The sequence below is a fragment of the Fringilla coelebs genome, assembly GCF_963513975.1.
Source record: "Fringilla coelebs genome assembly, chromosome: 22".
Taxonomy (NCBI): Eukaryota; Metazoa; Chordata; class Aves; order Passeriformes; family Fringillidae; genus Fringilla; species Fringilla coelebs.
In genome coordinates, this window is record NC_140048.1 from 5,692,395 (window position 1) to 5,719,879 (window position 27,485).

The 27,485-nt window shown below is 40.3% G+C and overlaps 2 protein-coding genes across 2 annotated transcripts in view; both read left to right on the forward strand.

Moving 5' to 3' along the window:
- Window positions 1–662: 662 nt before the first annotated feature.
- The window catches only part of LOC311162187 (arylacetamide deacetylase-like 4), a gene marked incomplete at its 3' end in the record, with an annotated part of 31,420 nt that continues 4,597 nt past the window's right edge, over window positions 663–27,485 (forward strand). The window contains exons 1-3 of the mRNA XM_084220394.1: window positions 663–736; window positions 1,459–1,522; window positions 12,614–13,328. Of these exons, the coding sequence (XP_084076520.1) occupies window positions 1,485–1,522; window positions 12,614–13,328 (753 nt within the window). The 5' untranslated portion in view covers window positions 663–736; window positions 1,459–1,484. The remainder of the gene's footprint in view (window positions 737–1,458; window positions 1,523–12,613; window positions 13,329–27,485) is intronic.
- On the forward strand, window positions 20,730–25,411 carry LOC311162047 (arylacetamide deacetylase-like 4; the record flags this gene model as incomplete). Its single annotated transcript, XM_084220164.1, has 4 exons — window positions 20,730–20,912; window positions 21,287–21,506; window positions 24,254–24,317; window positions 24,637–25,411. The coding sequence occupies 4 exons, from the start codon at window positions 20,730–20,732 to the stop codon at window positions 25,409–25,411; spliced, it is 1,242 nt and encodes a 413-aa protein (XP_084076290.1).

Here is a 27,485-nt window from a genome sequence, read left to right on the forward strand (position 1 = left end):
TTTTCCCCCAGCATGATAATCCTGTCATGAGAGGGACATTTTCATCTCACCTAACCTTAAATATTTTAACTGAGGCATCTGAAGTGCAGTTTGCCATGGAGATGAGCAGACACCTCCAGAGGATGATTTAACACACCCAGAATTGGAACCATCCCCAAGAAATGCCTCCTTCTATTCACTCATTAGGGAAGGAGCCTCAGGCCTCCCAGCTTCCACACCTGAGCAAATGCCTGTTCTTACTTGTGGTAAATCCAGATCACAGGAACTAGAAGGTATTTACATAACACATTTAATGGAACAAGTGTTACAGCATTCTTCCCACAATAACAGAGATGTAAATTTTCATCTTCTTAACCAAAATCCCAAAGACAGTTATTTGTGGGAATCCTAAAAACTAGAAAATAACCAACCCAATTATGCTAAAGACAGTGTAGGAAAAAGTAGCTTGTGGCCTTTACAAAGTGGGAAGACTTGTATTCCCTACAATAATTTCTCATTTTTCCTGTTTTATCTATCTAGGCAAAGAATTTAAACCACTTGGGTATCATCAAGGAGCACACAATTATCAGGCTGATCACGGATGGACTCCCAGCATGGTGGGATTCCCAGCTCTTCATTAAAGATCTGCATTTTGATGGGGTACCCATAAGGATTTACCTCCCAAGAGAACCATCTGCCAGCAAACGGAGAGGAGTTGTCTTCATCCATGGAGGATGTGGCATTTTCGGAAGCATCAGTAAGGAACTGAAAGAGAAAATGTGACTATTTAGCTTTTTTAACTGCCTGTTTTTAAAAGCTCCTGACCCTAAGATGTGACTGAAGCTTAGTTTGAGAGACTGGAGATAGAAAGCACTTAGTGCTTATTTTTAATTTTTTTAACTCTCTAATCTGCATTTGTTTAGTATTGAAATTTTTTTCGGGGGGGGATATAGCACTCTTTATCATGGAACCATTAGGATCATAAAATGCTTTGGGTGGAAATGACCTTAAATACAATCTTCTTCCACCTCCTGCCATGGGCAGGGATATCTTTCACTATCCCAGGTTGCTCCAAGCCCTGTCAATCCTGGCCTTGGACACTTTCAGGGGTGGGACAGCCCCAGCTTCTCCAGGCAACCTGTGCCAGGGCCTCACCACCCTCATAATAAAAATATGTTCCTTACATGGAAACAAATTCTATCCTCTCTCAGTTCAAAACTGCCCATTTTCTAATAGTAAAAATCATAATAATGCCTTATTTTTCCACACAAATCAATGATCTGTCTAAATCTATGAATTATACAGCAAGTCCTGATGACCAAAAGTCTAGATTATTTTTATCCTAAAGAAAATCTGGGTGCTCACTAAATAGGCAAGGGGCCAACAAGACATTGTGGTAATATGTCATAAAAATACAAGGGACGATATTGACTGAAGTTTTCTAAGATGTTAATTGCATCAACAACATTTGTGCTTCAGGAGGTTATGAAAGAATATGCCGGTACATGGCCAGAAAATCTGATTCAGTGGTTGTGTCTGTTGGGTAAGTGAAATTCAACCAGTGCTAATCCCAAAATTAGAGAACTCTGCTGCTTTCCCCCTGCCTCCCACACACCCCTGAACTTATATTTCTTTGAATATAAGATAAGAAACTGAGCTCTAGTGCTGTCTTCCCCACAGTGCTGTTATGTGGGAGCAAGCACGTGCCATGGAATGGCAATGGAAATACCTGAGCCAGGGTTAGAGTTACAGGTTTGGTCATTGTGCATCACCATCACCACAGAAATCATTACCTTTGTTTGAGAATAAGCCAAATATCAGATTTTAATATTTTAATGTATATTTAATACATTAAAATATATTACATATTTTAATTTAAAATCATCTGGAATGATTTTAAAGAGTAAATAAGTCTAAAATTTAGTATTTTTTAAAACCACCGTGGACCACTGTTTCCTACAAAGATGTTTTGATTATGGAAAATACATGATGGTATAAAGAAACCTTAATTTTCAACAAATTTTTCCATGAAAAGCTTTACTATTGAGGGATTTTATTAAATTGGGAGGAATTGGTTTTGAGAAGGAAAGGGAGGAAAAGTTGTTCTGGTTTGCTTCAGCACATAAAAACATTAAACTAGATATAATTAATGGTGTAATTAATATTGGTTTGGGGGAGTTTTTGCAGGGGATGTATCTCAGATGAGACACTCAGAATGTGTCACACCAGCTGCTTTTTCTCCCTCTCAGGTATCATTTAGCACCTGAGCACACGTATCCAGCCCAGACTCTGGAATGTCTCAGCGCCACCGTGCACTTCCTGAGGACTGCAGACACCTATGGGGTGGACCCCGCTCGGATTATTGTTTGTGGGGACAGTGTAGGGGCCTCCTTCACTGCCACTGTTTGCCAAGAACTGGGGCACAGGACAGACATCCCCAAGATTCGTGCCCAGGTGCTGATCTATCCATTTCTCCAAGCGCTGAACTTCAATCTGCCATCTCACCAGAAAAATGCTGCCGTTGCCTTCCTGCCCCGGGAGCACACAGTGCATTTTATTCTCAAATACCTGAATAAGGATTGCTCCCTGAAGGAACCAATTCTGGCTGGTTCTCATGTTCCTGAGAGTATAAATTTGAAATATAGGAAATGGATCAATCCAGATCTTATTCCAGACGAGTTTAAACTGGGCTATAAACCACCACTCCCCACTTTGTTCTTACCTCAAGTCCATGAAGAAGTGCAGGAGCTGTTTGAGCCCTGGATCTCCCCTCTGCTGGCAGAGGATGCTGTTGTTTGTGGTCTCCCTGACACCTGTATTGTCACCTGTGAGCATGATGTGCTCAGGGATGAAGGGCTGTTGTACAAGAAACGTTTGGAGGACAACAACGTACGTGTGACCTGGCACCACGTGGAAAACGGCTTTCACGCTGCATTGGGATTTTTTGGATATGGTATTTTCTCTTTCCCATCATCAAATACTATAATGAACCATGTTGTAGACTTTATAAAAGGCTATTGAATAATTTTCTTGCATATGGTGCACTGGTATTTAGAAAGAGTGTGATTCAATTAAATTATTCAATTAAGGATTTACTAGCTATTTGCCCATTAAAATCAAGGCAAGAACTGATGACATTAACATGGTCTGCTGAATTCTGATTTTTACTTCCTATGACCTAGGAACGTGATATTTTGAGGTTTTTTGTAAGCTTGCTTTGATGGTCTCTTCTTGAATTATAAGAATTTTTGTTCTCTTCTTATGTCAAAGAATAAAAACTCATTGCAACAAAAAATATTCTAAATGTGTAAATTAAAAACCTCTGCAATGTCTGAGTAATTAGCTATGTGCACATGCATGCACACCTGGTGCCTCCAGAATCAGTGTGGCAATACCTCTGGAGAGTGGAGATTCCTTCCCTACTTCAGGGATGAGCAGTAATCACCATCAGAGTGTCTGTACAGACAAACAATAGCTTTGAATTTATGTTTAAAATCTGAAGGAAGGAATTGGGTGTACTTACAAACCTGATTTTAAAGGGAAATGGGGACAGGCAGGTTGGTACCTGGTGTGTGAGATGGGTACCAGGAGGCATCTGAGACTGCAACAGAGATGAAGTGAGGGAGAACTGCTCAAAAATAACTGAATATCCTCTAGACTATATTCTATAAAGTTCCATTCAGAGCAGCATTTGATTGTATTCAGCTTTTGGGGAGAAAGGATGTAAATAGCATTGAACCTGCCAAATAATTTCTGTGGATATCCAAAGCCAAAGAAAAATCTGAGGTCAAATGTTATCTTGCTGTAATTGTTATGTTGCTTGTTAGGAGAGATCCACCCTTGCTAAACACAGATGCCAAAAATAATTGCCATTGCATAGCAAAATAGCTGGGCATACAATGCTTAGTAATTGTAAAATGTTGAATTGTTGTGCAACCACCTTGCCTTTTTAAAATCCACGCACACGTGACTGTGGGAGGAGGTTAGTACATGTCTACTCCCTGCCAGGCAAACTGTGAGTAGGAAGAAGACTGTGGGCTTAATGTTCCATGTTGTCACTGTGTTAATGAATGCTGGTGACAGGTGAGCTGCTTCACACCTCTGCAGCAACAAGTCACTACTCGAAGCTTCTCATTCTCCAGTCCCTCTCAGCAAAATGAATTTATATTTCTTCATGCTCTGTTGACACAATACAGAGTTTATTTGTTTCATTTTCCCTGTTGCAGGCAATTTGCTCTTCGAGCAAAGAAATGCTTCCAGGGGTAAATAATGGGATAGCTGCAAATGTTCCACTCTTTGAGGACTTCAGGATCTGCTTTGGTTCCAAAGACAAAGCTTGGGTTACCAGCTCACACATTAGTAGCTGAAGCTGTGCCAACAGTCTGTAGCTGCTGTAAAAGTGTTGCAAGAAGTGTAATGATATTGGAGAAGTTGGAGAAGGTTGGCAAGTGCCAGAACTGAGGAGGCCTGTACAGTTCCACTTTGTATTTTGTAAGTTATGAGATGGTCACAGACGATCTCATGCCATTTTACACACAGTTCAATGCAGCACTGTACTCCTTGTCAGTTCAGCTACTCAATACTTTTCTCTCCTTTATCAGTCTCTGGAATTATGCCTCATTTATGGGTCAATGTCCAAACTTGACACTGATCTACTCCTGAGATTTTTCCATGGTTCTTTATCCATTGGTCTTTAATTTACTACAAATAAAAACAAATTTAGCTTTATAGTATGTCAGCAGCATTATTAGTTCTCTTGATCACACAGTTCTCTTTAATTATGGGCTATAACCATTGAGTGCAGATGGGTAAGCAGAGAACAGCAGATGCTGAAATAATGTATTCTTTGTTTAATCATGACTCCCAGATTTTCTAAACCTTGAGAAATCACATGATCTAACTGTCTCTATGGAACTTCCTGTACTTTATTATAATTAATTTAATTAATTACAGATCTATGTGTCTTGCATTGCTAAGACAGAACGTTTGAAGACATTCTTATAGTCCTCCTGTCTTGGTTTGGAAAGACAGGTGTGTGCTAAGGAAGGCAGGAGCCTCCTCTGAAATGGAAAATGTGAATCCCCTCTGAATTGCTATAAATTTTAAATTAAGGGGCTCTCAGGCAAAAATATGGGAGCAGGGAATAACAGTTCTTTAATAGGGTAGAAAATAACAAGGATAAATAAACAATGCAGTGAACCAAACCAACAGTGCCAGAGTCAGAGCACAGCCTGACACCCTGTGGGTCAGGGTGCTGCAGCAGGGCCATTGGAATTGTGGCTCAGCCCTCCTGCAGTGCCAGGGGTGGTTCTGCTGGAGCAGGGATCCTGGAGAAGGTGCAGTCTGCCTCTGGAGATCCAGGGGCAGAGGCAGCTGCTGCTCCTCTGGGAAATCCAGTGGAGAAGCCGTGCTGGTGTTCCAGAATCTCAGATTATATCCAGGTAGGAATGCTTGGCTCCTCCCCCTGGGCTCACATCTCCCAGTGGGATGCTGTAGCTCTTATCAGCCATGCAGGGACATTCAATCCCTGTAATCAGCAGGGGCCTCCCTGGTTGTGGAAGAGATAAGGAAAACTGCCCACCGAACAGAAGACAACTGCCATCCAGATGGCAAACAGAATACAATTTGCTTGGCAATCCAGGACATCCCCAAAGCATGATATTTTCCTGTACAAATTAAAAAAAAAAAAAAATCAAGTACAATGCCACCTACAGAACTTTGGACACCAAAGTCACTCCTCAAGGAATTATGCAGCCAGAGAGTGAGCACTGGCAAGCCCAGCTCTTGTTCAGGTTTCCAGCACCAGAGGGTTCTCATGCTCTGCAGAACCCAAAAGCAGCTTCTGGGGTCACACAGCACTTTCTCTGGAATGTTTCCCAGTAGCCCAGTGCAGCCTTCCATTCACAGTGAGTTCTGGTGCCAGCTAATCAAGCACCATGATCCAAAGGCAGGGAATATTTTACATCTGCTACACCTGGCTCAGTATTTCTCCTTGCATGTGCACCCATATCACAGAAAAAGAGCAGGGAATGACAAGATTTCAGGCCCAGACATTGAGCTTTTCACTGGAAATTAATAAGAAGGGAAGTCTCTGGTAGGAGAAAATAGGGCTTGGCCTGGTCCATCCCCTGCTTTATCTCACAGGAGCAGAGACAAGGTCAAAAATTATCAGAAACTAGAGAGAGCATTTATTTGAAAGACCATGTAGGGAATGGTTTTCTCCATCCTGGGCCTCCAACTCGTGAATTGCTGAGATTAAGTTTACACAGCATTAAGCACTACTCTGTACCAGGAATGTCCAAGGGGGAAAAGCACATTATTATGTCAGAAACCAACTAGTTTGTTTCTTTGACAGCTTCCAGCACATCAAGCCTTTTTGGGGAGCCCCTGGGGGTGCTGTGAAGTCCAGACCTTGTCAATGTGCCCAAATGAGTCCAGGACCTCCCAGCTGTGGGTGAATTGGCACCAAAAAGATTTAGATCACAGAAGAACCATAGGTGGTAAGAATTGCAGTACAAAGGATCTGTCACAGGTGTCAAGAGCATTCTTAAGTCCCCAGAAGGGCCAAATCTGGTAGGTGTGCTTAGGCCACACCTCACCCACTGGGACAGCAGAGTTTAGCATAGGCTAATTAATTACTTGCACGATTAAATGCTGAAGAAGGGAGCTGCAGTTGTGTTTTGCACAACAATATTTCCCAATGCTCTGCCTGATTTGTGAGAAAGCTGAACCCTTTGTGTACTGCCATTTCCCAAGAGTGTCCCAATTGCCAGGCAATATGCCTTTCACCTAAATCCCTTATCGAGATGGAAATCAAATGCCATTATCCAGAAGGATAAAGAAAAATAACCTGATTTTACACTTAGAATATTAACAACCTTCTGGCAAGGGAGGGAGAGGCACAAGGACATTGGGAAATGAAAATCCACAAAGAGTTGTTGGATAAAATAAAGAAACAGTTTGGAAGAAACAGAGAGAGCAGAACATGGAATCAGCTGCTTCTCAGAAAGTGTAACACCAGACTCAGAAATGAACCTCCAACCTGCTTATTCTAAACAGTTTCTGAAGTCTGGTGTCAAGTCTGAGCCATTTCCTTTGCAGGTCATGGACTGTGTATGCTAAAGCCTGGGGTTCTCTGTCTTTAGTTTCATTTTATTCTACAATTCAAGGTCAGCTCATCCCTTATATTTTTTATTGGTATTTAAGAAAAAAAATTACACACTTATTTTACCCACACTGTGATTTTTCAGAATGAGAATGGGCTGCCCTCACAGGCTAAGCAGACTGCTAAAAACACTGTTCTCAAAGGTGACATCACATGAGCTGTCCTTTACAGATATTTTTTGTTTCAGGTTGAATCTTATCACTAATTATTTGTGTATGGAAAAATATAGCTCCAGAGGAAGATCCTAGAGCTGAGCACAGAAAAGAATGGGCTGCTGATGTCTAGTCAGTGCTACTGGCCCTGACACCATGAAGTTCAAGTCTAGTTTTTATCAGTTGGAATCATATTTCTACCTGGAATGACATCTGTACAGAGTATCTTCCTGGAAGACAGAGACTGCAGCACTGTCAAGAGGCACATAAAAAGCCAGACAAAAATCTGCTGCAGAAGAAGAGACATTGAGGAGGATGAGGCAAGAACAGTTCTCAGACCAGGCTGCAGCTGCCTCTGACTCCACTGGACTCAAAGGTGCAATGGCAGAGGCATCCAAAATCTGCCATCACAGGTGATGAAACATGTCTGTGACACTGAGCCTTGATTAAAATGAAAGTCTGAAAAAGTAAGGCACAACAAAGCAAGAATCTGAGCAGCTTGGAAGATGATTACCAAGAAATGCTGTGCAGGAACTCACAAATAATAAAACCTTGCCTGTAACCAAAAACCAGAGAGACAGAACAAGTTTTTGTCTTCCCAGAAACTGCCACTACAATGATCATCAAGTCACAGCTCTGCTGTGATGGGCACAGCCTTGTTCCTGCAAATGTGAAACCCCTTATGCAAGCCTCTCCCACGACTAATTGTTCCTGTCTAATTGCATGGTTGGGTTACCACATGTTTTCATCTTCCTATTGGCCTTTTAAAAAGTGGATTAGGAGCCATGACAGGAACAGCTAATCCTGTGCCTTTACCTGCAGAAATCCAAAAGTCTGAAAAAGGGGCAGGAGACCACAGCTGGTTCCTTCTCAGGCTCCTACCAGCACAGCAAGATGGAACTTCTCCTGGCCATTTTTCTGGCTGTTTTGACTGGGATTGTGGCAATGGCTTTCTATTATGAACACCCCAAAGCAGAAATTCCTCATGGAATCAGTGAGCGCCAAAAGCTTTATGTTCTTCATTACTTCGTGAACTTTGGCCTTGGTCTGGTAAGTAAAACTTAATTAAAGCTTGAGTTTTTAATTCTATTTCTGCTGGAGGGATAATGGTTTGGTGATGTTTTTTAAAATCAATGTTTAAATAAGTTGCAAATATGCAACTGGACTGATTAGGTCCAGATTCCTTCAGCTGTGCTGGGCATAACAGACTCCCCTCTTTGCAATACAGCACCAAAGGCAGTATTTGTGGAAAATAAAATTGAGCAGACTGTGCAATTCCCAGTTTTTTGTGAAGGTCTGTGTTTTAGCTTTTCATGCCTGCTGCCTCAAGGCACTGGGAGGTAACTTGCCCTCTGTATATGGAATTTCTGCTCTGTATGACACCGTGCTTGCTTACAGAGTCAGCAGCTAAATGATGTCTGTGATCTCAGCTCTCTCCTGCAACCCTGTCATCCTCCTCCTGAGGCATCTGCAGAGAGCTGCCACATTCATCATCATTTGCCTTTCAATATGCCTGAACAACTTTCTTCTTTGAGACAGTACACATAATACCTAAAGTGACTTTCTGTGTCATTGTTTTTGGCACATTTTTGATCCTTCCTCGCTTTTCATCCTTGTTTCTTTTCAAAACTAAAACATGACATGCACTTGTTTTTCTGCTTCATCAGTCATCCTGTCCTGAATTAACTGTTGCCCCAGTCATTTAAAAAACCCTTCTGTGATACCTAGACTAAGCTTCTTTTAGTTGTTTAAATTGTGAAGAAAACCTGTTCAGTCTCTTTGGCTTGGCTTACATTTCACTTGAATTCCTTGTTCTAATGTTGTTAATTCTTCCTTTCTTTACCTGCCCCATTGCTCAGTAAGTTTTGTTTGAAGTCAGTGAGCTCCCAAGAAGGTGACTCACTGTCTCTGGTGCCACACCCAGCCCTCAACACTGCTTTTTAACTGTAATTTTAAACTTCTGATCTTACAGTTTTGCATCCTTTCTGCTGGCCAGTGAGAGGGCAAGCACAAGCACTGCCACACTCTGCCTGAAAGGAGCAGAGAGATAAGGACATTAATGGAGGGTTAAAGCAAAGTTTAAATGCAAGTAGAGTTCAACTCATGTAGCAACTCCTGCTATGGCTGTTGGGCAAATTACTTGTGCCAAATTCTTTCAAGGGCTGACAAGCCATGAAGTCAAAACTGCATGGAAAATTAAAGTGTACAAGTATCTCCAGTGTTCAGCTGGGACAAAAGGCAACACCAAAACACTGGGGTTGGTGAGGTCTCCCAGGACTCCTTTTTTCAGTATTTTCAAGACAAAGATGATCTCCATATTCCATGCAGATATAGCTAATTGCAGGTTTAACCTTTACTGTTACAAAATTATTGGTGTGAGGAAAGAAAGTACCAGAGGGAAATTGAAGAATAAATAAGTAAAGTTATTTTCCCATGGATACGGACCAGGAGCTCTACAGAAGGAATCTGTATGAGACTGACTTTGCCACAAGACAATTCTTCCTGTGTATGGGATCAGCTCTGCAGATGACCTAAAATAGGACACCTACACCAAATTTAACAGGATCACATTACTGAGCCACATGAGGTCTGTGAAATTTGAGGTGAAAACCACAAGGGCAGGTTTTTAAGATCTATGCAGTGCAGACCTTTATATGTATAATTCTCATTGAAATACATATGCATGAATAATGACAGCACAGCAAACTGAATTACCCACTAGAGATGTCTGCTGTGGAAGTAGTGCAAAACTGAATCCAGTATAGTGGAAGTACAGTGATACTGCCTCATATTTTTCATCTTGAGCAGGCTACAAGTGAAACAGCTTAAAGCCATGCAATGGAGTAGATGAGCCCACAGTGACAGAAGGACCTGAGCCCAAGTGTTTAAGTAAGAATCAGTGAGCTGTGAGAGGATCAAGCCTGGGTTCAAAGCTCTTCTTGGTCAGGAGGACAAAGATGTGGTAGACGCTATAGATTTTTTTTTTCCTGCAAGTTTAAACACAGTGTGAGTTTGGGAAGCAAAAGTTTTGGCTATGTTTCTTCATCCAAAGCTAAAGTTTAAAATACTGTGACTACTCTCTCTGTATTTTGTTCAGGCACATGGCTGCTGAAACACCTGACAAGGTGAAGTATTTGACACCTTTTATCTACTATCGATAATTTGATTGTTTTCCTACTGAATTGACCGTGGAGTTAAAAAATCTTCATTATCAATCTCCAGGTTAGGTAGAAACTTACACTAATTTAATCTCTTGTGGTTTCTTTTATCACCAGGCAACATTTTTGGACAAAGTAGGTGTAACCTCAGAGGCCCATGTCCTCAGGGTTGCAACGGAGATAATACCAGTACTAAAGGATACACGTCTTCTTATCAAGGACTTAAGGTTTGAAAGGGTTAAAGTGAGAATTTACCAGCTAAAAACATCAAACAACAACCTAAGAAGGGGAATTCTTTATTTTCATGGAGGAGTTGGCCGGTTTGGAAGCATCCGTAAGTAACATCGATAATGTCAGCTATAACTGCTAGGCATCATGTTAAATTGTCTTTATATACATTGCATATCTAGAATAGTCTCTAATAATTTTTAACATCTATTTTCTTTGTCTTTATGCTTATGAGAAAAATTTAAATCTCATTAGAATTTTATTTCTTATTTAGAGCAACCATTTTTTGTTCACAAGTGTGTGCAAGCTTATATGTGTGTATTGTGCTGAGCGTCTTTATAGTGGAAAAACAAGGAAAAAACACATTTTGGAATTTGAATGGGAAAGAAATGAGATGCTGCCTCATGCACAAGAAATATTCTTGTACTGGATTTAGCAGAATTTTTGTTGTGTTTTGTTTTTTTTTTCAATTTTTCCCTTTCAAAATCACTTTAAAAGTGGCAGCAGTGGTGCTGCCTGTAAGTTTTCAAAGAGGGGACCAAAGCAATGTGTTGGTTTAAATTCTAAGTTTCCTACCAGCCAGAAGGTTCTCCCAGCTGTAAGGAAATGGTGAGCCATGCCCAGATCAACCATGCCACTCATGTTGTGCAGCATTAGCTACACGAGAGAGAGAAGATTTCCAGAATATTTTCATTCCATTTATTTTTAAAGCAAGTACAATCCCAGTGAACTTTTCTGTTTTGTAGGGACCCACGAAAGGAAGTGTCGGCATTTCTGCAGGAAGAGCAATTCCGTGGTGGTGTCTGTTGGGTAAGGGGACCCAGCCAGGCACTCTGACCTAGGTTTGCCAGCCTTTGCTGCAGACAAACTCCTTGTGATGTACATTCAGTGCCTACCCTTAATGATCCTTTCACCAGCACTAATTCCTCTCAGGAGGAATTAGTCAACTAATCCCCAACTGTTCATTTCCCAATGAAATCCATTACAGTAATTTTATAATTTGTAGCCAGCACTAAGACATGAGGATGTTTTTGTTTTCTAGAACCATATTCAAACCACCTCAGGCTGTTTCTCTTGAAAGCACTGTTGCCCAGAACACCAAATACTCATTTTAGAAGTTCTGAAAAATACAAGAACCTCATGAGTTTAAAACAAGAGGTTACAAACCAAGCTTGACATATCCACCCTCAAAAGAAATCTATACCCTTGACTCTACTGTCTTAAATTCTTCAGAAAGTTATACTTCCAGGCATGATGCATTTGCATGAAGAAATGGAAGCAGGAAATCCACATTTAACTTGTAGTCAACCTTGAGATGACCATTAAAACATTTCTCTGAGGAGCTGTAATACTTTTAAAAAAGAAACAGTGTCTAAAAGTTCAGGCAAAGAGTTGATGACAATTGCAGTAATTGCTGTTTATATCCTAAAATACTTGAAGGACCAATAACTCATTGATTCTGTTTAAAGAATTCAGCTTCCAGAACACTTGAAAACCTTTCAGATTTTCATTATTGATTTTTTATGCTCATATTTTCTATGCTCATGTTCTCTAACAATTTGTTGCTAAACGTTCATTTTCTAACTGGAATTAATGATAATTGATTGACACACCTGCCTTGCCAGCTAATTCCAAAACAACTCTCATGTGCCTTCAGTCACTTACAAGATATGTAAAGAAGTATTTTGCAAAGGTAGAACAGTGTACTGACTCTCCCAATCGTGAACTGTAGCAATTAATACATCAATTATTATTCCATTAGTATTATTCCATCAATTATTCCATTAATACTAATTTGGAGGAATTCAACTGCTGCAATTATAATCACAGAGTCTTTTTCCTGTCTTTTGAGAGAAATAAATGAAAGGCAGGATTCCATTGGGCCCATTCACTAGAAATGGCTGTGCCAAAACCCTTTCCCTCCTGTTTAGGTACCGTTTGGCTCCTGAGCACCCATTTCCAGCCCAGTTTGAGGACTGTCTCACTGCTACCATCCACTTTCTGAGGACTGCACAGGAGCATGGAGTCGACCCTGCCCGCGTTGTCATCTGCGGAGACAGCAGCGGAGGGACGCTCACTGCCGCCGTTGCCCAAGCGCTGGTGAACAGAAGAGACCTCCCAAAGCTGAGAGCACAAATCCTAATATATCCTTTCCTGCAGTGTGTGGACTTAAATTTGCCTTCTTACCAGCAGAATGATGGAGTGCCCATTTTGCTAAAGGAACGAACCCTTGTTCTTGGCTTGAAGTACATTGGTCTGGACTTGGGCCTCATGGAGGATATGTTTAAAGGCTGCCACGTTTCAGAAGAGCGGAGACTGAAATATCAGAAGTGGGTGAGCCCTGACTACATCCCTCATGAGTTTAAAGCAAGGGGTTACAAACCAAGTCCAAGATATCTGCCCTCAAAAGCAGTCTGTGACCTGGTTGAGCCCATGTTTGACCCTGTTTTTTCACCGCTGTTGGCCGAAGACAGTGTGATTGCTCAGCTGCCTGAGACTTTCATTTTGACCTGTGAATATGATGTGCTCAGGGATGATGGACTGCTGTACAAGAAAAGATTGGAGGACCATGGTGTAAAAGTGACCTGGTGCCATCTGCAAGAGGGGTTCCACGGAGCAGTGTACTTTGGGCTGTTTGGTAAGAGGGTGGGATTCCAGTCTGGAGCTAAAGGCCTGCAAAAGATAGTGAATTTTCTAAGACTGATGTAAAATTCCATTTCTTGCTTTCTTTTCCTGATTCCTATCTCTTTTTGCTTACAAACTTATTTTTTAAAATCCGCAATTTTCCTTTCCTTAAATCATCACCTTAAATTTCTGCATTGCATCTGTCTTCTTTTTACTCACTAAATTGATTGCATGATGGCTTTTGCTTAATTTTCTCTCAGGAGAGACAAAATCAGGTGAAATTACATTTCTTTCCTCTGCCAGCTCTTCAGTTCTCTCTTGCAGCCATTAAAGATCTCATCCTTATAGCATGGGGTTTGCAGTGGGGTCTGGTTCAGTAAAGTTCTGGTACTATCAGAACTCAAACCACATTTGAAAACAACCTGGGGCAGGTAACAGGGTGTTAATTTATAGCATCAGAATATAAAGAATATGGTCAAAGACTTAAGAAAGCCTGTATCTGGTGAGAGCTCAGTTTGAGACAAGCTTTAAAAGAACTGAATGTAGCAGGAAAAATGTAAAAATAGACAGAAAAGAAAGAAGGGGAAGAGAAGAAGAGGAAGAAAGGGCAGACCTGGAACTACAGATGTTATAACAAGTATTGGTTAAAGAAAACAACATCTATTTTAAAAAATGCATATACATTTTATCTATAGATAATAGATACATGGGAATATAAAGTAATATCAGTTCCTTTACAAATGTAGGCCAGCACTGTCTGATGTAGGAAGGATTCTCCCTTTGAGGGACAGTGTCAAGTGCCATTGGGGAGAAAGGACAATGATTGAGAAAATTAAAAAAAAAAAAAATCTAAGTTCAGGTCAATCTTCAACTGCTTACAATAAGAGATGAATGAGCAAGGAAACCAATACAAAATAAAATGGCATTACAAAAATGTAAAGCTATTTTCTCAGAAATGACCTCAAGTATTGCCAGAAATGTCAGTAAATGTTTTACTTACACCATTCTGAGGTGAATGTGTAATTGTAGAACAGTGTCATTGTTTCAGGTTTTGTTATGATCTTAAGTCCTGAATTAAAATAACTTATCATGTCACTAGACTCTATTGTCTTAAATTCTTCAGCAAGTTCTAAGTTCTACTTGGAGGCAGGATGCATTTCCATGAAGAATCAAAACCAGGGCAAGGCTGCAGTTTTACTGACAGTCAAAACTTCTGACTGTCTTTGCTTAAATGAACACCTGGAACACTGAAATTACCACTGTTCTTGTCACAGATATTTCTAGCTCTATAATTTTCAAAGAATACTCTCTGGATCTGATGCTACTCTATGTGTTTTCTGCCCCCCACTGGCTCATTTCAACTATTTCAAATAACCAAAAGCAACTGCAGACAGTTTTGTAAGGCACATGATCCAAAAAGACATCCCAAAACCAAGGGAAGGGCTTTCCTGCCATGCTCTGCATGGCTATTTACACTCAGCACATGAGCAAAGCCTGCCAGAACAATATGAATTACATTTAGTTACACTCACATAGTAGTCAGGAAAAAGGGGAAATTTTAAGGGATCTCCATAGGGCATCTCTGAATGAATACCATGCAAATAAGCATAAAGCTCAGAAAATCTTCTCCAGTGCTGTCCTGATTTCTAGGCACACACTAACACTGTTGAATGCTGCTGTTGTGCTGTTGAATGCACACTGTTGAATGCTGCTGTTGTTGTGCTGTTGAATGCACTTTGTTGAATGCTGCCTGTTTTCCACCCTGTGCCATGGATGCTCACATGACACCAGTGACAGTTTGTCCATGAAGTGATAGAGCTCTGCATTCCTGACATTCAAATATACAACAAGTCAGACTAACACAAAGGCTGACAGTTGTCAAACCTCTCATGGGTGTTACACCCCAAGGACCACATGATGAAGATAATACAGATTTTTTTTTTTTTTTAACCCAGAGAGCTCCTGGGTCATTGATGAGGTTTTGCCTATGAAGAACTTAGGAAAATACAATATTGACAAGTAAGTTTTCTTAGCTGGGGCAGTTCCTTCCCATCATGACAAAACCCACTGGTTCCTTCCCCAAGGGAGGAGGGTGAGGTGCCTGAGGTGATGATTCCCTCCAGAGTTTGCACTGAGCCCAGGCTGCCCTCCAGACAGGAGCAGGGTGTGGGTGAGGCTGGTCCATCCAGGGGCATTGACCCCAGAGAACGTGGGTGTGAGCCACATTTCTTTAACTGGTCTCTAGAGTTTGCCCATGAGCACTGTAACACACATAAAAGGATCCAGGAGCAGATTGTTGAAACCTGCAAACCAGGGAGATGCTGGGAAGCTCAGTGCAGCTGGGAGGGCCTGACACTCTTTGAGCTGCTCTGTGTGACAGGAAGATGCTGAAGGAAACGAAGGAAGGGAAAGCAAAGTGCCCTGCATCATTCCATCAGCAGATGTCAGCACCAGCTGAGTCTGGAATAACCTGGAAAACCTCTTGGTGCCCTGGGCACACAATGAGAGTACCTGAAACACATTACCAAAGGTCAAACTGTGGTTTGATTTCAATATTTTATTGAACTTGTTCCTATGCCTTCATAGCCTGAAGCTTTCTGTTTAATAACAGAGCACCTATTAAGCCATAAAAACTTTAGGTTACCTGTTCTAACCAGTCAAGTTTGGAGTGGTGTATTACAGAAGTTTACAGCTTTAATTATCCTCTGCTTTGCTGTCTTCACATCACCTCTTTATACCACACTAGCTACAACTCACATACCATAGCATTTTTAAAATAAACAGGAAATTAGAAAACATTCCAAATTTACTAGCTCTATTATTTATAAATGATGTTATTTAACACTGTTCTCTGCCTATGATACCCATTCTCTGTGCTGCTCAGGCAGAATCCTGCAAACTCTGGCTGTTTTTATTGCTGTCCTCCTTGTCTCAGTTATTCACTGGGTTTGCTGATTCCTGTGAGAGTGCAGACACTGCTAACCTGAATATCTGGAATACTGAAACTCAGAAAAACCTGGCCATGGGAAAAGAAGGGCAGTTGAAGTTGTTATATTTACATTCAAGCAACTTCTGATTTAATAAGATTCATTTTGATGTGATGACCTGCCGTGAAATCCCAAGTGGATGCTCCAGAGCAGCTTTTTGGAATCCATATGTGTGGAGCAGAATTCATTCACTCTGAGGAGCAGAACTGCACAGCAACAGAGACACAGACACCCAACAATCCATCCACATCTCCCAGTGCTGCTCTACAAAACCCTCCAGCTGAATAAGCATTTCAAAAATGTGCCTGCTCTGAACTGCACAACAAAAAATATGAATTTTCATCACTGAATCCTAATACATAACATTCATCTTTTATTTTTTTTTAAATACAGTACAGCTTTTTACTCCAGAATTTGTTAGCAGCTGTTTAACCTAGGAATCATTTGGAAGGGACAGACTTCAAAGAAGAGAAGGAAGAAAGAAAAGGCTAAAATAGAGATTTATGCCAAGTGCAAGGTGTCTTTCTGTTGTAAGAGCAAAGCATACAGGAACTAGCTACTTATTTGGGTGGGGAGATGGAGATAACAAGAAGGGAGGACACTGAAAGGTAGGTGGGAGGCAGCCTAAATACAGAGGCAGATGAAGCAAATGCACAGCACCTTTAAAAACCAGTATGGCACAGCATGTACTAAGCTGTAATTTCTTAATGCTTCTTATTGTCACTGTGAAGGGCATATTAAATCCATCTCACACATCAGGAGACTCAGGCTTACAAGTATGAAAAGCTCTGAGGTGCCTTCAGTCAGTTGTTTACATGATGTGAAATGAAGGAATGTGAACTGAAGTATGGCAAGTTCTTCCCATGCTCAAAGTGGTAAAAACAAAGTCAGTTAAAGTATTCTACAGATTTTAATTGTTCTGCTAAATTACCTAGAGAAAATAAGAATCATTTTAAAAAGCAAATCAAATTATATTTACCAGAGTGTTTCACTTTGAAATTAATATTAAAAAAATAAAGAACTCTATCAGAAGCTATTATTTCTGGGTTTAAATTTCCTTTATAATATCTTATTTTTTCCTGTTTTCTGCTTCCTGGCTATATCTGCTAGGATCAATACCTCAGTCATCACAGCTGACTACTTCACAATGCTTTAGTTACTCATCATAGGATTTCCTGTGTTACACAGAGAAACTCTGCAATAGCCAACTGACTCCAGGTTAGCAGTGGTGGGAACAGCCTGCAATCACAAGTGAAACGTGTTGTAATGCTTTAGAGAGGCTTCACAAGAACACCAATAACTCAGGACAGTCACAGAATTCACTGGCACCACCTCCCCTGAGTGCTCCTGCCTTGCATAGAGTTGGGTTTGTCAGCTCCTGCCTCTTGCACTGGTAATTAAGGGGAAGTTGATGAGTTTTACCCATTCTCAGCCTACAAAGCTATGTGTGAAGCTTTAGAAAATCCACAAAGCTGAGCCTTGGGAAAACCTGCAAAGACCACATTTCTTTGGGTAGGTATTGTTATTGCACTTCCCCTTCCCACCATCACTATAACTATTAGAAATATGCTGAAAAATCCAGAAGAGAATGAATTTTAGAATGCATAAATGCAGGCTTGCTGATGAGAAGCTGGGAAGCATTTCCCCAACTATTGTCAATTCTGTGCTCATCAAGCACTAATTAACCAATTAAACTCCAGCAACACCAAGTTCAATGAATAAGGAATCATTTTGTGAGCTCTGAGTAGCTGTTTTATAACAATAAAGAACCACATGAGGCTCATAGCTCTCATTGCAATGTCAAACTCCACACTGTGTTCATTTTTTCTGGTTTAGTGGAATCTCATCAACCTTTAGTTAGTGCAAGCCTGTTCTCATCAATAGGTAAAGACTCTGTGGAAATTAGGGTTTGGAGATGAGTTTGCTGAAAAACAAAAATAGCTGTAGCAACACACATCAAACACCCAGCATTTAAAGAATTACTTCTCTACTGCCAGATAGAGAAGAAGCCTTTTTGTTTGGGAAGATACAAGGTACTCATTTCATGCAGTGGATTCAAATGAAATAAAAACATTCTTTTGATATTTACCACCTCAAAAAGAACTGGGAAAAAACCCCCCCTGAAAACCTCACTGATTGTTTTGTAACAACTTGAGAATCTGACACTGACCACAGATATTCCTACCCATCCTGTGGGTACAGAAATGGCTGGCCAGACTGGAAATAGATGAAATATATAGAATATAAGGCACCAAGCATCATCACACAATTGTCAACATAATCATCCCCAAAAGGACCAAGCAGCTCTCAGACCATGGGATTTGCTTGATTCTGGAAAAACTTGGACATTGAGGTAACAGGACAAGGAGGACTGGAGGTGCAAAGAGCACAGAGCTGGAACATGCTCTAAGTTCACTTGCTGAGTATGCTCTAACAGTATAACAAACTAAAACATTAAACATTAGGATAATATTTTGAAACATTGATTCACCAACATTTCTTAAACAACAGAAAGGCTGTAAAGCAGAAGTGAAAGATTTTCGTTCAGATTGTCATGAGATTCTGTAGATAACTGCCAGGGCCTAACAACAAAAAGCAAATGAACAAAAAACTCCAAACTGCCCCTTTGTAAATTTATTTTTAAATAAAAAGAAAGACAGTAAAGCAATTTTCCTCCTACTCTATCAGGTCCATCAAGGTTTCAAAACAGAGGTGGTATGTGTGAGGTGTTTTGGTTTTGATTAAAGCTGATTAATTACTGACTCACTGAATTGAAGAAGTCTTGTGTCAAAACAGTGTCAGCAAGAGCTCATAGAGGTAACAGCAGACAGACATGTGCTCTTTGGTATAAGCCTTTCATAATCTGATCACATAATAGCAGGTGTTTAATTGCCTTTGATCACCTTTAAAAGTTTCATTTACTGCCACTGAAGTACTAAGTACCTTTAAGAATTTTTTATTCTGGATTAAAGGTTCTTTAGAAAGCACAGAAATTGCCTCCTCTGAGGACTCAAAGATAAGAAATCATCAAGAATGCTGAAATACGAGATTCAGAGGTGATATCCATGTGAGAAATTATTTCAGGACATTTTGACTGATGGCACAGACATCAGAAATAAGCACTTAGTTAAACTGTGCTGTTCTTACAGGAATATATGGCAAAGCAAAGCCAAATCCCCACAGGCTGGGCTATAATATCCCTCTACAGGGAAACATTTCTACAACTTATAACCACAAACACCACTGGGCTGCCCCAGCTGTGCTGCAGAGCCCTGTGGAGAACATCTGCTGAGCTTAGGACAAGCTGAGCACTGGCCATGAGCATCTGGGTTTGGCTTCAGTACTCTACAGTCTAACATTTGAACTGCTGGCATCCTTAATTTGTGCTCTGTGGAAGGGAAAGGCTCCAAAGCAGCCAATCTGAGCCCAGAAAAGGCTCTAATGATCTCCCTGTTTCACAAACCCTGGCACAAATTTATGACGTTGCTTCATCCCACACGTCCTTCCCTTCACAAGCCAATGTTGTGCAAATCAGTTGTCAGTGTTGCCTTCATTTAAATATTGTGCTAATGAAACTAAAGACTAATTCAGTTTTGAGACTGGAATTCCACTTTAAAAGCCAAGGCACAAAATGTTTGGCAATTGTAAATTTTAAATTGTGTAGAAAACATAATTCTAATAAGAAGAACACAAACCAGGAAAATTACTTCACCAAACAACTGCCACCAACTGTTCCCAATCCCTCACCAATACATATTTATTCATAATAATACCTCTACACTGAACTGCAAACAAGAATTACAGTGAGGGAAAATTGCTTTAAAGCTTTTACCAGAAACAACAGTGTCTTCAATCTACAAACATACCCTCAAGTGTCTGAAGAGACCTTTGTGTACATTTTTTAAACACAGAGCAAATACACTCTTATTTAAACAAAAATTAAAGCATGAAAGTGTCAGTGTATTCCCCTATGAAACAGAGTTTATAAAAAAATGTGGATTTGAGTGTTTTTCTTCTCAAAGAAGTGTATATATGCTTTGATGACAAATGCAAGTAGCTCCACATCACTAAAATTTAACACTGCAACAGGAATATCCATCCAAAATGAATCCACTACAAACCAAAAAGACCATTTTCAAATCAAGGCCCCTCTGAATAATTATTTCTCCTTATTAGGGAAAAGCTCAATGTATTAATCACTTCCATACAGTTTGAATCCCACCTTTTGTAAAGGGTACAAGCATTCAAGTGTTGTGAATAGTATCATTAGCAAAAGAAGGGTGGAGAAAATTGCATTACATTGCATTGCAACATTAATAAACATTTAATTTCTGCATATGGACTGAGCACTCAGTCTTCTGTGAAGACACCTTAGATGCACTTGAAAACAGGGCTTAACCCAGTTTTATAGCACTCACTCCTGTTTTGAAGTGAAATGGCATCCATTTTTACAACTTTAGCAATTATAGCAATGTTTTTTATTTCTCCTGTTTTAATACCAGCACTGTTTTGGGGGATTGTATTATGTGATTTTTTCAACTTAGAACTCCCACCTGGAATTGAGCAACCTCTAAAGCTTCGTTTTTTCCACTCCTTGCTGATCACAACCATGGTCATGGTAAGTTAAATTTCTTAACCTGGGGATTTCACTTTTGCTTAGGTAGGATATTTGGGAGCAGGAGGAAAATGTCTTACTTAAGGGGAAAAAAAAAGAAAAAAGCAATTCATGCTCCTGAAGCCTGTAAGCATTGATATATGAATGCAAAACATGGTAAATTAAGTCATAAAATTAATATGACTAATCTTAAAATCTTCTTTAGATTTTTTCAAACTGCAACCACTTTATGCTGGGAAACTGTTTCATATGAAAATTTAAACCAAACACCTAGATGTATCCTGTACATATTGAACTGCATGCACATAGAATGATGCTGTCTGTTCAGAAACAAGCCAACATTACTCCTCTTCTTCCAAATTCTTTCTTTTCAACAGGGAAAGATTTTGGAGAAGCTGGGGATCTGCAATGATTTAACCATACTGCGAGCAGCGCTCAATGGGATACCTCCATGGAGAGATTCCAAGCTGCTTATCAAAGACCTCACAGTAGATGAGGTACCCTTGAGGATTTACCAGCCCAAAAACCCACCCACCACTGGCAAAAGAAGAGGAATTCTCTATTTTCATGGAGGAGCTGGCACATTTGGGAGCATTAGTAAGAAATGGGCAAGTTTTATTTTTCAAGTCAAATCCAAACTTTTACATTTTTGCCTTCAGGCACGTGTCAGTCAATGTCTGCCCTGTCCTTCCCAGTGTCATCAGTCTTTGCTCAGTGCAAACTGGAAAGTATTTGTGGAATGAACAGTCTCGTGTTAAAGGGAGTCCCATCTCTGCTTCCTTTGGGCAGGAAATCCAGAAATCCCTCATGCTGCTCTCAGTGAGGGATGCTGCTCTACTAAGACTATCCTATCTTACATAAAAAATATAATATGGGTCCAAGGAAGGATTTAAATAAATTTTTAAAAATGTAAATAAATTCCCATTCATGAAAACAAGGAATCCAAATGAAGGAAAATATAAATAATGAAGGAGCAATTTGGGGAAGTTTGATTTTTGTAGTGACATGGCAGAGGACACTTGATTTCTTTTCCAGAAAGGGAGATAACCCTTGTCTCAGCAGCTGGGAGCTCAGCTCCCTGAGTGCTCTGGATCCCCTTCTGAGCAGATAAAGCTCTGAGTGCCTTCTCTGCAAGCCAAGGCCCCTCACATGGAAATCTGAACTTCATTCCAGGGGTCAGGCAGTGCAATTTGAGGGGTTTGAATCCTTTACTGTTTCAAAGGGTAGGTCTGCACTACACTGGGCAGGTTTGAATTTCCTGGAATCACAACATAACTCCTGTGCCATGGGTTCCCCTCTGCACAGATAACCTACCCTGCTGCACTCAGGGCACAGGAGCCTGGGGGGAGTGCCAGACTCATGTCTAGAGCTAGTCTGGGTGGCAGTGAGCACTCCAGAGATGGCAGGCACTCTGTGATCCAAGTGACAGGTGAATTCCTCTCACTAGAAGGAAAAAACACACCCCAAGTTGCACAGTGAGTCCCTGTTCACGTGGCATGGCTTGATGTAACAGCCATGAGAGTGGGACCTGACCTTTGGCTTCAATTCCTTTTGGTGTTTGATAACAGGAAAACAACATGATGACAAGCTTTCAGAAGGCATTTGGGAATCTCCAGCCTAGGAAGCCTGAAGTCTGCAACCAGCAAATTAGCAGATGGCACACTGAAAAGAATCAGTGGACAGATAATAATGGCTTATTCCTCAAAGGGATGTCATGCTTCACAAATCCTAGAATCGTTGAATAGGGAAGGGTGGAAGGGAACTTAAGTCTCATTCTCATTCCAAGTCCCCACCATGGGCAGGGACACCTTCTGCTATTCCAGATTGCTCCAAGCCCTGTCCTACCTGGCCTTGAACATTTCCAGGGACAGGGCAGCCACAGCTGCTCTGGGCAACCTGTGCCAGGGCCTCACAACCCTCACAGGGAAGAATTTCTTCCTAATATCTAATCTAAACCCACTCTTTATCAGTTTCATCAATTTAAGTTTTTTAAGTCAGCAAATAGATGAATAAAGGAGACTGAGTTGCTAAAACCCACTTTGATTTCCAGAAGAGTCTCCTAAAGAGGCTACACACCCATGACACAAGAGGGAAAGTCTTTCATTTGGATTACAGCTGATGGAAAGACAGAAAAAAGATGGGTTATGGGAAGTTCCTGTGAGATTCCCATAGGGAGATCTATACTGGGAGCAGTGCTAATCAATTTATTCAATCAATTTATTCAAACAGAAAAGATGGTGCAAGGTGATGTGGTAGTAAATCCTCTGATGGTTGAAAAACTGCAGAATGTCTTTATGACAGCAGAGGATCAGACAATAAAATGACAGGAGAAATGGCATGCAGAGAAGTCAAACAGATGAACAGAGCATTCTGACCTTATAAATGGAGCAAGGGACTCCAAGCAGGAGCAGGAAGGAGCTCTTGGGATATGGTAGAAAGTTGCCTGAAATTGTTGACATAGTGCACAGTAGCAGTCAAAAAGCAAACAAATTGCTAGCATTATTAGTAGGAAAGAAAAAAATAGGAAACTTTTTCATGCCACTGTAATAAATCCATGGTGTATCTAAATACAGTATAGTGCTTATAGTCCTGCTTCCCACTCCTCAGAAATGATAAAGCAGTACTGGAAAGCCTAGGTGAGAAAAGGGCTTCTGTGCAGAGAATATGTGAATGAATTATGACTCTTCAGGCTGCAAAAGGTGCATAAACACATGTACACAAAGTGATTACAAAATCATGAGAAGCAAGAGAAGTTAAACAGGGAAGGATTTATCCACCATTTCTTACAGCACAAGAATTCCACCAGTGTGGAAGCAGTGAATGCCAGGTACAAAAGGAGCAACTAGAAATGGCTCTTCACACTTTTTTAAGCATGTGAGAGAACTCCTCCTTGCACAAAGCTGTTATGGTTAGGGTTAAATTCATGGGCTTAACAAGTGGTTTGGGTAATTCACAGAAGAAATGCTAATCAAGGGCATTAGGTTTAAAGATAGCTTCTGTCTCAAAGGAGCACCCTGAACCTCAAATTCCTGTATGCTCCTTATTCCTGTTTGTCCTCAGCTTACACTCTCCTTAGACACCTTCTGTTGACCACCAAGTGAGATGTGAGACCACACCAGAGAGATTTCTGGGTTTCCCCAGTATCACCATCCTTACGTGCTTGTGTGATGCCCTGAGAGCCACTGACCAAATGAAACTGTGTAAAGACCAGATTCCACAGCATGAGTTCCTATCATTCTCATCTTGCAGTGCCTTCCACGTAGCACATGATCAGGGATCTGTATTTTCATTTCAAAAGGATATTTGATTTTCAAATCATCATTTCTGTTAAACTTTCTCTCTAGGATCCTATGAAAGAGTATGCCGCTATATGGCCAAAAAGTGCAACTCAGTGGTTGTGTCTGTTGGGTAAGTGCTGTTTTGTCAGAGAATATACAGCTCTCAGTTGAAACTCTTCTGAAAAATATGCTGAAAATATTTACTCTTTCAGATCACACCCCTATTTTTCACTTAAACCTTTCATTTAATTTAGAAATGTGTTTATAGGCAAAGTATTCTAAAATAGCTGTAGCATCATTAGTTTGGCCTTTGAATCTGTATTAGTTAAACCCAAATATCATCTTTAAAGTTAAGAAAAAAAGTCTGCTAACTACCACAGCAACTGCAAACAGCACAAATTGAATGTTTGTAACTCCACTGACAATAACCACAGTCTGTGACATTTCAGGTACCGTCTGGCTCCTGAACATCCCTACCCAGGGCAATATTTTGACTGTCTCAATGCCACCTTGTACTTCATGAGGAATTTAGAAGAGTATCACGTGGATCCTGGTCTCATCATCATTAGTGGTGACAGCTGTGGGGCAAATTTTGCTACAGTTATTTGCCAAATGCTGCTGAATGATGAAGATCTGCCAAAAGTTCGTGCTCAGGTCCTGCTTTACCCAGGACTCCAGGGGCTGGATTTCCAATTGCCCTCCTACCAGCAGAACGCTTTTGTCCCCATGTTGACGCGGAAAATGATCGTCTACTTCTGTTTTCGTTACCTTAACAAAAAACCCACATTTTGGAAAGATGTTCTACAAAACTGCCACGTTCCTGATTGTATGAGACAACAGTATAAAAAATGGGTAAGTGCTGACCTTGTTCCTGATGAGTTTAAGGTTAGAGGCTATGTACCACTAAAACCTGCATCATATAAACCTGAAGTCCATGAAGCTGTCAAAGAAATTTTAGAAATAACATTTTCCCCACTATTAGCTGAAGATTCCATTATTTGCCAGCTCCCTGAGTCCTACATTGCGACCTGTGAGTTTGATGTGTTGAGGGATGATGGTCTGTTATACAAGAAGAGACTAGAGGAAAATGGTGTTCAAGTGACCTGGTATCATTGGGAGAATGCCTTCCATGGAATTTTAGCCTTTTTTGGCTATGGGATTTTTTCCTTTTTATCTGGAAAGAAGATAATGGACAGTATTGTGAATTATATTAACAGTTTATAGAAGTATTTTTCAGAAGAAAGATGCAAGTCATGCAGTATCTCTATGAATTTATACTTGGCAAGGGATATAAAAACCTTTGATTTATGGTTTGGATTTTGACTACATTTTGTAGTTTCTGATTTCTGCTTCTGTAGTGACTCTCAAACAAATGTTAAGATTATTTAAAGTGCCACCATTCTAAAAAATATTCTTGTAAAAACACACCAATAAGACTGATGTTAAAAAGGCAAGGCACCTAGCACATCCTGTTTCACTAAAACTACAGCAATTCCAGTATCTTTGCATGGCTGGCACACACTCAAGGCAAGAGACAAGAATCTCCATTAAGATACTTCAACAGCCCAGAAATGCTGGAGACAACAACTGAGGTCTGCTTTGGCCCCTGTGACAGACAGGAGGTGTTGATGGTGTCAGATGGAGAACTCAGCTACTATGAAGTCTTACAGCAGACACTGAAATTGCAGCCATGAATTTAACTCCCAGGTTTAGTCTCTACAAAAACTACACTGCTCCAGATATAGAGAAGTCAAAAGGAAGGCTCCTGTCTGGAGCAGAAATCCTAAATTGGCACTAGCATGAGTTTGATTTTGTTTGGGATCTGAGAAATGATGTTTCATTTTGGAAATTCATTCTCAAACTGGAATCTCTGAACTTCAATGAGTGTGTGGATGTCAGAGAAGTGCAGAGGTGAGACTTCTCCATAACCCTTTTTTTCTTGCAAGATTATCTTATGCTCAAGGCTACCTGTTCTGCTGTGTTGAAAAAAATCTGAAAATCATGTAAAGAAGACACAGAAGCACAATTTTATCTATATTATCACTGTAATGCTATGGTTATTCTGTGATGCTTTTAACAACAACAAAATAAAAAACTAGCACTGCAAATATTTCTGTTATAAGAGTGAGAGTTACATTTCCTAAACACATACTGACTGATGAACCCAACAGAAATGCCCCTCCCATGGTGAAAGGAACAACACAACACAGGCAGGCAGAGACCACAATCCTGCTGCTTTTACCTGGTCACATCTGTGCTGTGGTCAGTAATTAACCTACCAAACAATTAGATATAACCACACAACTGTGAAAACACAATACAAACTGAAAGTCCACAAACATAGCTGATGGACTATTTTTCCAAATCTGGGCTTTTGCTGATTTTTAAAAGATTTCCTTCTACTTCAAAATATTTTATGATGACCATATGCCCTATTAAAAACACTCATCTTCCACTAGAGAATCAATATGAAATTAAATTTTTATAAAGTTTTGTAACTAAAATGACTTGGTCCTTTCCCCCCATCACTTAGAATTTGACTGTACAACAACTAAAAAAACCCCAAGCCCCCACATTGCTACCTAATAAGCTTAGATTTTTTTACCTCTTTTCTTTCCCCATGAATTTGCAATTTCAATGTTCTGACATCCTAGCTGTTTGTAGAGCTGCAGACTTAGATTCACAATTAATTCATTTACATATTTAAAGTACACCTTCTCCACATTAGCACAATCCTGCTCCTCAGCAAGAGCAAGATAAAGCAGTTTGATTCAGAACTCTTTAATCACTGGTTATCTGAAGTCATTCTCAGCAGTATTTGTTGCACGTAGAGTTACTGAAAGTTACCTGCAACAGGGTCACCTAATCATGAAGCTAAAGTCAGCCTCCTGTGGCTTTTTTAAAGCATGTTCTTCTGTTAGAAGAGAGCACAAATACTAAAAAGAACTGAGATTTGGGTAATGACAGAATTTTCTAATGCACCTTTTCAAAGAGCACTGGTGACAATCCCTTTGGCCCTTTTGAGTGACAATCATCTCATGCAGGTTCCCACTCCTGCAGAAATTCTCCAGATGGGTGTTTTATAGTGCCACAAACTCAAAGCACACAAATGACCTCTGTCCATTTAATACTCATTTAATACCAATGCAGTTCATTCCTATCACTCTTCTCCCAGCTAAGCACTGGTTTCTTGCAAAAATTCCAAAATGCTGCTAGCATAGATCTACTAACAAATCAAGGACTTTGACCAACTTATCTTTTGTGAGATAACAGGAATGGGGGGGAAAGAAAGTGGGAG